Genomic DNA, 12,601 nt, shown 5'->3' on the forward strand with positions numbered 1-12,601 from the left:
AATATCAAATTAACTTGGGAAGAAGTCCTCTCTCTAACTGAATCTCTTATAAGCCAGAATTTGGGAACTTTGACAGCGATAATTGAAAGCGCAAGCTGCCTAAGCGGCGCGCAAATTGTCCATTGCTGGACATTAGTTATATAACAGGGGTCACTAAAAGGTCAGGATAGTTAAGGCATAAAGTTTTGGTGGGCTAGGCTAGCTAAATCTAATTCTAGGTTACTGGGCAGGCAGTTTATTTAGCGCAGCTGATTGGTTAATCAGCTGTGCTGCAGCACGAGGTTTGAGTGGGCATTCTGTGCGGCGGGAAAAATAAGCACAGCTGATTGGTGCAATCAGCTGTGCTTACAGCGTGTGGCAACAGTAAAATAAATAAATAGCTGCGCACAGGGAGATTAAATTCACCTCAGGAAAAATCTGCAAGGAGCTGTTGCTGAGCAAGCGTCCCACCCCCCCTCCCTTTTGTTTTAAATGTAAGGCATGTAATATGTTATATTGTCGTAGTTTTATAAGGGGTAAAGGTCGCCTCTGCGTTGAGGTGGACAGAGGCTTGGTGTTACACAATCTGGCTGAGAAAGGGGCGGATTGTATTTGATGTATTATATATAAGAAGTTATTTGGTTATTACGTTAAATGGTTTGTGTTGTTAATGCCTCTTATACCCTTTAAATAAAGCTACGGCCAATTTTATCCAATTTACAATTCTGTGTCTGTGGTTATTTTATTGATTTGTTAGAGGTTAATATGTACATGCAATGGACATATTACTTCAGATCAATTGGCCTGACATATGAGCAGTCGCTTATCTCTACATATCATAGTGACTACAATTTTGACAGTAGCCAGACTTTGGTGTTCCCAATGTATTATCTCTTGGAACATAATAACAACTCGGGTAATATACCAATTAAAAATGGATAGAGGCAGATCTCAACAGCTTGGTTTGAAATTACATCGTTAAATTTTAGATAAATTATAACATACTCTGTACAATAAATCAAACAGATTATACAGAATATGCCTCTGGTTAGAAACCTAATACCGCTGCTGTCTTCTCTGACAGATGCCTAAGTTTGTTTTATTTACTGCGTATTGTTTATTTTGAGATTTTCCTAAAAGTTACGATACTGTAAATTGCAGTATTTATGTGAACAATGTATTAAGAATTTCAACTGTAAGGAAAAAAAAATGTATGGAAAAAAAAGTAGAAACAGAGTCTGAATTCTATAATTGCATATGGAGGGCTTATTAAGTGTCTATGGATTTAGCTTGGTTGAACTAAGAGCCATGTGTCCTTCTAAGCAAAGTATTGGGATATAACAACATAAATGGAAACTGCTAAAATAGTTGTTAATGTCAGGTGAGTCAGGCAGCTCCTTGTGGCATCTGGGCCAAATGGACACCAGCAATAACCTCTGAAAATGTGTATAAAGTAATCTGATACCAGGGGAGCAGTAGAACCCTTCAAAGTGCATGGGGAATAACCACAAGAATATTCTGAAATCCACCAGTACCTTTACGTGTTTTGATAATTCATTGTTATTATTCTGGTTTATGTTATAAGTTTTTGCTTTAAATGTGTTGAGCAAACCTATTTTTCAGCTTTGTTGGTATTAAGACAGGGGAGGGCTGGGACCCAGGGAATAGGTACAGCTGTGTGGCCCCCACCCCCTTACCCACTCCCCGTAACATGCACAGTAGTGCACACTCTTACTCATTACAACACATTTACACTTTTACACTAACAAACATTTGCACACACTGGCACATATAAACTCACATTGACACACACTAACACCTGCATTGGCACACTCACAGACAGACTTACTTACTCCATCACATCTCACATCCTTACCTTATGTGCAGACTTTGCTTACCGCTGCTCATGAGCAACCACTTTATAAGCCCATGATCACGTAACCTCTCTTTACGTGGTCCCCACCTCTGCGAATGAAGATTTTTGCCGGCCCTGGACCAACCCGCCCCTGTGTTTAGGTATCAGATCTGTGTTATTTTCTTAATGCAATAATAACACTGTGTCTCGATATATAATATCCTTTCCCTGGACTTTCATTAATGGAGTTGTCATTTTCCCCATCAGAAAAAAATTCAACCAATTATAACAGAATTTAAGTGAATTGCAAAATATGCCCCTGATATGATACTTTGAGCACACTTTGTGATTTTATTCACCAATCACAAGTTTGATTGGTGAATAAAAATGCACCAATTTACATTAATAAACTTTAATCTGATAACAAAACCAGTCAATCATCTTCTAGCAATGGGCTAATCCCTGGAATGTATCCTTGCATTTGACAGTTTACCAAACAGCTGAGACAGGCTAACTGCTCTGAAATTTAACAATTTCATAAATAATTAACAAATGTATTGATTTCTCCATATTTAGCAGCTTGCAAAGTACTGAAGCATACTACACCTCATTTTATATGGCCAAAGGGGACCTTTTGTTTAAGGGGGTTTGACAAAGGCATTATTGAGACTTTTTTATGTAACTGATGGCTATTTATGAAACTGCGCAAGGTATTTTAATAATTATAATATATTTTATTTTGTATGATTTAACGTATAAGCACATTCACAAGCCTTTCAGGGCCATAGAACACTAATGGACCTATACAATGTAAAATTCCGAGATCTCAGTCAAAAGCACCTCAACATTTTAGATTTCCAAACTGGGACACCTTTGTTGGGTGAGCAGGATAGAGGTGAGATCATGGTGTGATTAGAGGTTGAGCAGGATCACCCATCTAATTTGCTTGTTCAGGCACCTTCTGGCCCAGGTAGCAGGTAGAGGCAAGTAGACGTTCTGCCTTTTGCCCCTAGTACCAAATGCACTAGCGACCACACATTTATACACTTACAAATATAATCTCATGTTAACGCATACACACACGCTGACATACACTTAAATTAAAAAACATATACACACTCATGCTAACAAACCCTTACTAATATACACAAAATTTCCCAATAACACACACACATATACACTCATATTAATACACAAACTTTCACATACACTTATACTCCACACCAATCACATCATCATCACAGCCTTATCTTGCCTGGAGCTTTCTTTCTAGCTGCTTGCACACATATCACTCTATTACCAGGGGAATGTTTATGTTATGTTTAATAAAGCTGTGGCCAAAAAGCCCTACCCCACTAATGGTGCCCTGTTTTCTTTTCTTGAGGGGTAATCTTGGTATAGGGTGGTTGTCAGGCCCAGGGCTATGGGCATAAGCATTCATGTCTACCGTTCCATCTATACCAAATGTTCACACTTTAGCCAGGCTAGCTGCAAAAAGCAGGGCAGGATCGATGTTATTCCGCTGACCTTGAGTCAGCTGACAGGTGTGATTTCACATCTAATAAATTATTTGTATGTGGAACACAGATATTTTGACTGCTAATATAACTTTTTTTTTAAAGCAGTTTAGAACAGATCTGCAAGTATAGGAAGACCATTTAGTGACTTATAGGATTTTGTGACTTATAGGAAACATACAGATACATTTTATACAGCATAAGTATATTTGTAACTCTAAAATATGCAAATTTGAACTTATTTAAAAAATAGCCTCAGGTTTTATTTATGCTTTATTCTTGCAAACATTGTATAAAGTAATGACCATCATCATACATTAATTTAATGTAATATACAACAACAGATATTTTACCCTCCTTCCATATAACATTTTACTGTGTATCAAGCCTTAGTATTCTCAGTATAAATATTACACTCAAGATTTTAGATTAAATATAAAAACTGTACTATGCCAGTTGGATGTCTTAATAGCTAATGAATTCTCAATCTTATGCAGAATTCAGAATCCCACTGCTTTTTAGGGTTGTAGAGTAGAGGACTGCATTGGGAGGCGGGCGGTCTTGCTGGTGTTGCGGGCAGGAGCGGGTGATCAGGCACTGTACCTGCGGGTCCCGGTAATCCCCCGCAGTCCTGCACGGCTGCCTTCTCGCTGCTCCCTTACAGTGTCTCCTCTCTTGCTCCGCCCAGGAACAAAACGGAGTCACGTGATGTGACGTCACTTCCCGTGATTCCGCCTTGTTCCTGGGCGGAGCAAGAGAATAGAAGCTGTGAGGGAACAGCGAGAAGGCAGCCTTGCGGGACTGCGCGGGAACTCTGCAGTTCAGGTAAGGAGGTTGGCGGGAGTGGAACACCCACATTGCGGGAGCGGGCAAAAAATCAGGGGGAGCGGGATTAAAAAAGCCGTCCCACGCAGTGCTCTATTGTAGAGTACAATACATTATCCATGAGTATTCCTTATAAGGATTTTTGCAATTTTGGGCAACTCCAACAGAAGCTCAGTTGCGTTATGCAAGAGTCTCATATAACAGTATACAGTATATGAAAGGCATAATCATTCAAATAAAGAAGGGAAGCAAGTTAATGTTATTTTACAGGTGATCTTCCAACTGCTCTTCTAAGTTTTAGCATTTTTTATAACTGTTGGCTGTCCAGATTCTTTCCAGAAAGGCTTTTTAATCATGGTACATTTTGTTCGCTTCATCATTTGTCAGGGAATGTTTAATTTGTCATGTGACACAAAAACAGGCAATCATAGGCTACTGCCATATGTAACTGGAAAAAAACTCAACTTTTCATTGTTCTGTGATGAAACCAACAGACAAAAGAATACTATGAAAAATCTGCTACGCTTTGTTTTCTTAACAAGCTGAAATTAACTTTTGCCTCAGTGGGTAAGCCAACAAAAAAACTACAGAAAACAATTAGGAAAACAAATATTATTGCAGGTTTTTTTTTGTTAAACCTTGAGGTATAGCAAGGAATATGCATGGTTTGACAACCGTCAGATGTAGTGCTACATCAGCCTTTAGAAATATAACCTTAATAGGTCAGTGTTGGTTCTGTATAAAAATAAAAGTTAAAGGTCCCTTTCAATTAATGTGTTTTCTCCTTTGCAAATGCATTGACAGATTCTTAAGAATCCCCAAATGGATCTGCCCTTTTCCCCAACCCCAAGCTATTCGGGTGAACACATTTTCTACAATGAGATACACTTACTTACTACAGTCAACTCTAGAGCTGGCTCAGCTGGAGTGACCCTTTCAAAAATTCTGAACACTGGCATTCAATACTAAGTCTAGGGCATAATGTCTCTAGTCAGAGATAAAACAATATTAGATACCAACATTAGCTTGGCAGCTTTTTAGTTCACAATTGATTCTCACAAATATACGAGGGGATGAAGCCAATGAACAGCTTGAGTATATCCTCTCTAAGAACATTTTTACTGGAGCCTGGCAATCAAGAAGCTTTCGAAATCAGTGGTTGCCATAAATGCAGGCCGTGCATTTAAGGAAACAGTCATGTATTTTACAAAAGTAAAAGAAAGTGATATTCTTTGCTATGTTGTCATGTGGGTATGGTTGCGGGGACCTTCACTGCAATGGGGGCTTGGGCTGTACAGAGCATATGGATTTTAATTTGTTTTTCATTAGTTACTATAGTAAAATTTCCAGCAAATTTAGAAATTGCTACTCAGTTGCTAATATTAATTGAAAATTTTAAGTTGCGAAACAAAGTTTCTCACAAACCAGCAGAACATTGTGTGCTGTGTTGCATTAAGGATGTACAAAATTTTTATAGATACTCTGAATAATACGTTTTAAATTGTTATGCTAATGTTGACAAATTGATGAAAAATCAATTGTTTATCCAACAAAAATTGATCAACCAACACCATATACTTGCTTGAAATTGTGAGTCGCCTAATGTATTGTTGAGTTTGCTAATTCTCCTACTAATCTTGGTGATGTTGCTTAGGTAAACAGATTATTTTGTACAGTTAACAGCAAAGAACAAGCTGTCATGCTTACTTCGATGATTTCTGGATGCTTTCATTTGCCTTATGCCACAAGTTCTAGGCCAAATCAAAATGTTTTTTATGTGTGCGTGCAAGATTTCTAATGTAAATGTCAACTGAACAAAAGAGTATACTTGAAAGAAAATACATTTATGATCTCAACATACCTTTTATAGCAGCCAAATATGCTCTCAACTCTCTCTGTAGTTTGGTACCCTCCGCCTGAAAAACAAGATATATTAAAGGTCACAAAGAATGTTTGAAATTTAATAAAGATTGACCAAAATAACTAATAATGTGAACATACTAAGCCATGGTTTATGTACTTTTATATAAATATAAAGCCCAGACAGTTCTATTCAATGGTATCCAGCAAGTCTGCACATTTCTTTTGAACAAGGCTTTGATGAAAGGCCAGCAGAGACTGAAATGCCACCTAAGGATTTAGTGTTTTTCTATTCTATTGCAGCTCCATCTTTTAATGGATTGATTCAAACAACAAATTTGACATTTTTATCTTTGTTAATATTTCACACTTACTGACTTAAGCTCTTTGGAACTGTCTTATGAGGTATAAAAGTTATTATTAAGTGGAAATTGTTCACATGAATAACCCAAAAGGTCTGTATCAAAGAAGGTCACACATATTAATGTCACTGCCGATTCAGGTGGAGTATCACTCATAAGGAGATATGAAACCTTTGGGTGCACTTCTCCAAACCCCTGTTGGTAGCTTTCCACAGAACAACAAACTTTGATAATTACTTACCAATGAATTTAATATAATTAGAGTAAATTAGCTAGGTCAACTCAATGTCCTCCAGGAGAACTGTTCTGGTGCACCTCTACAAAAATTCTTAACTAACTTCAATAAAATTCAGTTTGATTGACTGGGCTCCAAAATGTGCCCCTGTAACAAGGTACCAAGTGTCTTTGGTTAGATTTAGGTCAGTTGTACATTAGACAGTTACTTTTAAGGTACACTCCGGCCATCAGATGAATTTTAATGCACATATTAGCTGAGTGTTGCCATATATTTTAAGTTATTTCCTTAGAACAGCACCCTACCGCCATAAAGTAAATCACCAATGTAGCTTCACTGAGCAGTGAGAAGGTAAAATATATTAAAAACATGCTCAAGAGAACAAAGTGAATATAAATACTTAAGCAGAAAATGTGGCTTCATTACAATAAGGGGATTTTACCCCATGTAAAATGGAGCATTTTCTAGAAAATGAGACTTTAGTCTATTTTCCCCCTTATCTTGCCTCAACTAATGCAGTGAGTGTACTTGGAAGTACAGAAAACTCATTTGTAGCTCTCCTAACAATAGGCAGACAGAAAGTGTATATATTATATATTGGGAGTTGTTTTAATAACACTTCAAATGGAGTAGAGTCAACTGCCGTCCATAACAAATGGACTCCACTGTACATTTTCTATGACGAAACTGAAGTTTCTTGTATAAAACGAGGACAGATAAGTGAAACATCATTGCTTTTTTAGTGATATGCAAACCTCAAATACTATAGCTATAGTAATGAACAATCTGTAGGGCCCTTATCCTAGCCTAGGCTTTTCCTGTAACTTACATCCATCCTTTTTAATAGTTGGATAACACTAAAGGATCCCTAAATAGTTCTGTGCAACCTTTGAGTCAGCTTGCTTGAATTGGTGCATTAGTAATGTTATATAAGGGGATTTATTATCTCCCAAACACTATGGGATGTAAATTATTGATCTAAATTAATGACAGTATTGCCTGCCAAGTATACCGAGCTTCTTTAGACGAACTTGGCAGAAAGCCGTGACTGGAACTGGTGAACTAACACATTACTATAACTTGTTTAATTACCATCCGGAGATTCATCACTTGTAAATAACTATGTTATGCCGAATAAAAACAATTATAGCACTGAACTGTTATAGTAATACTAAGAACATTTATGGGACTTTTGGAAGCCTATAAGCCCATATTATCTTAATTCTACTTTGTTTATGTTGTGGTCATGAAAGATCCTACTGCTTCCCTTAATTGAAGAAGATTCTTTACACTTTTAAGTCAGAGAGGGATACGATAAATAAATTCTTATTTTGATATTTTTTTCATAGTTTTATCTTAGAGCCACAGTCATGATAAAAACAAATATCTTAATTTCCAGTTTATTGCATATGAACCCTATTTAAAAGTCTAAAACCTTATTATTTATCTGAAGTCTGACTTTCAATAATGTGTATGGTCCACATTGGAACAACAATGTATGACGCAAGTCTAAATCACAAATGCTACCTCGCAGACGACACCCTAACAAAGCAATACTTCAGCTTACTTTGTTTTGTAATTTACATGAGCATAAGAAGAGTATCAGGGAGATGTTTAGTGTTTGTTATTTGATTTTTATTGTTTATTTTACGGGTATTTCCTGTGAAGTGTAAGCTCAATGACAAAAGTCAAATCTTTGCACAAACCAGTTTTGACAAACCAACCTGGTAGATACCTTTAACTTTCCCACAGAGATCTGGCATATGGTATAGTGTAAAGCAAAGTGTCATATAACCATACAATAAATTTGGTAAACCTGTTGGTAAAATTAGTTAGGTTAAGTATAATCACTTTAAAGCTTTCAAAACTATCTTGGTTTCTTATAATAGGCCCAAAGAAGGATCTAAATAGTCTTTAAAAGTTTGAAATCAATTATCCACCAGTCAATAACGGAAGCATCTTTACCAAATGTGCTCTTTTTCTTTTAATGCACTATAGCTCGATTTATAGACATATAACCAACAAGTAAGCCAAAAATACTTACATTATCAATTGTATTGTTCTTGTTGGTTTTCACTCACTCCCTATTGTAATACTGCCATAGCACCTGCTGGCGCTCTATAAATAAAGGTAATGTAATATACTGCGCTACTGTGTATAAATATATATATTACATGCATCTAATATCACCAAAATGACCTTCAAAACACCTTGAGATGATATCATTTCATATGCTGATGGATAACATAATTTGAGTATTCAAGAGCAGGCAGAAAGTGTATATATTATATATTGAGAGTTCTTTTAGTAACACTTTGCAAGAGCAAAGAAATGAAGGTTAGTTAATAAAAGGAAAAAATCTATACAAATTGGTTGACTGCAGAGGACAATCCAATTATAACTAATTCAACACTACCAAAAAGACAAACACATTCCACTAATGCATATTACTGTAGTATCTAGGCTCATATTGCAAGGATATTTGATTGTGGGAACATGAAATAATGGTCAACCATTACTTATATAAAACAACTAATTATAGAATTTATTTAGCCCTCAAATGTGATAGTTTTTTTTATTATTATTAGTTACTATTTAACATCCATATTGTGGATAATTTCAATAGTCTCAAAGTATAGATTTAAATATTTAGCAAGGACTCTTGGTTATGCAAAATAATGCATCATAGGGACAAGAATGGTTTAATTTATTGATTTATTTAAAAATCCAGTTACATAACTTAATGGTTAGAAATTAATTTGAGTCTTGATTCTTTCAGTTGCTGAATTCAAGAAAATTATGGTCTTAGAGGAAAATGAAACCTAAGGCTGTACTCTTGCATATACCGGTAATTTATGTATTGCTAAAGTCAGATGGGTGTACTACAGGAAAGTCAATAAAAAATCCAGCCTCTTTATTTGTTGGCAATATTCCCCAATTATGTGTCTGTTGTATTTAAAGGTAATTTTATACAGATATTTCAGAAACTATAAGTTTTATAATACAAAAAACCCAAATAGTCCATATAGCAGTTCTTAGGCATTGGGTAATGTATGGGGAGTGAATTACAAGTAAATTCACTAATGTATCCATTGCACATAATGAGAAGCCAGGCATGTTTTTTTGGACACGTCCGGCTCCTGTATTGTCGAGGAACAGCTTATGCACTTATAAGCGGACCAGAGGGCAGGTGCAAGTTAGCACCACCAGGTAAGTAAACACTTGTTTTATACAATTCTGCAACCCCTCATTGAATATAAACATTATTGTTTTCAACTTTGCATTCCCTGTAAAAATATGAATTGGGGAAATGTTATCTTATTACAGGTTTAGGCATTAAACAATGCTAATAAAAAGATTTATAATTCTGTATTTGGTTGTTAAAGTGTTAAATACAGAAGGAAGGGTGGATCAGTATCTTAAAAAGTAGGTCCACTGTAATACTCTGGCCTGTTTGCATTACTTTACCATGGACTTTAATCAGGGTAATCAAGTTTTATAGGGATTATATAGAACACAAAGATATAACATACAATCTCAGTTGCTTCTCTTTCTTCATGTAATCCCAGACAGACTCGATGATGTTGAGGTCAAGGCTCCTAATGTTCCTAATATAGTTATACACTATATGGACAAAAGTATCAGCACACACCTCTTAATTATTGAATTCAGGTGTTTCAATCAGACCGATTGCCACAGATATATAAAAACAAGCACCTTACCATGCAGTCTGCATTTATAAAAATTTGTGAAAAAAATGGGTCATTCTGAAGACCTCAGTGAATTTAAGTGAGGTAATGTGACAGGATGTCAACTTGGAAAGTGGAAGCGTTTAGGAACAGCAGCAACTCAGCCACAAAGCAGAAGACCACGTAAAGTCACAGAGCAGGGTCACCAAGTGCTGGGACGCATGGTGCGTAAAAGTCACCAATGTTCTGCAGATGCCAGAGGCTGAAGAGTTTGAAACTTCCACTGGCATTAATATCAACACAAAAACTTTGCAGTGGGAGCTTCATGGAATGGGTTTCCATGGTTGAAAAGCTGCATGCAAGCTTCACATCACCAAGTAGAATGCCAAGCATTGCACTGAGTGGTGTAAAGCACACAGTGGTGCAGTGGAAATGTGCTATGCTTCCAACTGTTTGGGAACAGTTTGAGGAAGACCCTTTTCTATTCAGCATTACTGTGTCTCAGTGCACAAAGCAAGGTCCATAAAGACATAGTTGGATGAGTTTGGTCTGGAAGAACTTGATTGGCCCGCAAAGAGCCCTGACCTCAACTCCATCAAACACCATTGGGATGAATTGGAATTGCGAGCCAGCATCAGTGCCTGACCTCACAAATGCTATACTGGATGAATGGGCAAAAATTAGCACACAAACACTCCAAAATCTTGTGGAAAGCCTCCCAGAATAGTGGAAGCTGTTATGCCAAATGGGGACCAACTATGTCTATGTATTTCATTCAATGGTCCTGTTTTTTATTCTGGTGTCATAGACAAGTGAAAGTGCCTTAATCAGTGCCCTGTGGATTGTAAGTGTTGCAAGAGGCATCCCATGCATATAGATGCTCCATCACTGCCACTTTGCATGTGCAAGGTGTACGGGCACAGCACCGAAAGAAGTCACATCATCACTATTATGGATTTTAATGCACAGATATTGGAACATACTGTATGTGTTACTAGTAAACCATTTTAAACCAATTTAAACCTAGGATTAACGATGTTCAGATGTATTCCATGTCTGGGTGTGTATTTAATGCATTCTCTTTCACTGGTAATATGAAAAAAATGTGTTAATTTCAATGTATAAATAGATGGAGTAGCCAGATGCTCAGCTGTCCATTGCTGTATCACATTTGCATTTCTTCAAAACAAAACATATCTGAGCACTGACAAATAGAAATATTCATATTAAAGGTACACTCTTGCCATCATATGCACTATGGCTCAAATTGAGGGGGCCGCACTGGAGCTATAGTGTCTGTTGAGATAAATTCGTACTTCTCTACAGCCTCGCTGGTGATGAATGCGTATTAAAGTACTTAGTAAGTCAGGGCTTGACAAATTTGTTGTGAATCTAGGCGCCAGCTAAAAAAGTTAGGAGCCAGGATTTTTTTTAAACTAACAGTTGGTTAGGAGTGATCTGATCATTATCAGCCCGCTTACTAAAATCACAGCATTTGACCTGGAAGCACCCTGGACTTTCAGGTCAGTGCTGGTTTTTGTTGTTTTTTTTTTTTTGTTTTTTTTAACGCTTTCAATGCTGATGTTCCATTGGAGCACAGCATTGACTGATATTTAGTCCCCACAAGCTTGTGGGGACAAATGTTAACCCCTGCAATGCCACGAATGTGTTTATACACAATTGTGGAATTGAAGGGGTTAACGCTGCGCTGTCGCCCTCATGGAGTGATCAGGCAGCAGGAGGGTGTTGGGGCTGGTCTCCAAAGAACCCTCTCCCCTGTCCCTGAAGCTGCCTCTGGCAGCTGGGACGCAATTGCTGGTCTATAGACCAGCCATTGCAGGGGGGAGTCTCTGATGACTGCTGTAGGCTTCCATACCTACAGGAGTTATCACAGGGCTTGTGGGGGCTCGTTTGTGCTGTTGCTGGCCTGCCTGGGCTTCCAGGCAGACCACCAGCAGCAGAGCCCCGTACAAAACGGGAATTAACCCCTAAATGCAGCGATCGCTGCATTTAAGGGGTTAACGCTGCACTTTCGCTCTCATGGAGCGATCAGGCAGCAGGGGGGTGTTGTGTCAGGTCCCCACACTTGTGTGGGGACCCAATCAACACTCAACCCCCTTTCCTGAAGCAGCCTGTGGCAGCTGAAAACACGATTGCAGGTTTTCATGCAATCACGGTTTCAGCCTACAGAATCACTCTGTGGAGTGATCTTAGGCTTGGGGGAGGGCTCTGAGTGGCTGTGCTGTCTGCCCAGACTCCTGGGCAGACAGCAGCAGCCA

General features: G+C 37.7%; 1 protein-coding gene across 3 annotated transcripts in view; it reads right to left on the reverse strand.

Annotated features, from left to right (window-relative positions):
- The window catches only part of AMPH (amphiphysin), an 87,809-nt gene that overhangs the window by 32,730 nt on the left and 42,478 nt on the right, over positions 1-12,601 (reverse strand). For all 3 annotated transcript variants that reach the window (XM_053466124.1, XM_053466123.1, XM_053466122.1), the window contains exon 3: positions 6,038-6,092. In XM_053466124.1, coding sequence (XP_053322099.1) covers positions 6,038-6,092 — 55 coding nt within the window. The remainder of the gene's footprint in view (positions 1-6,037; positions 6,093-12,601) is intronic.

The sequence above is a fragment of the Spea bombifrons genome, chromosome 5 (assembly GCF_027358695.1).
Source record: "Spea bombifrons isolate aSpeBom1 chromosome 5, aSpeBom1.2.pri, whole genome shotgun sequence".
Classification (NCBI taxonomy): Eukaryota; Metazoa; Chordata; class Amphibia; order Anura; family Pelobatidae; genus Spea; species Spea bombifrons.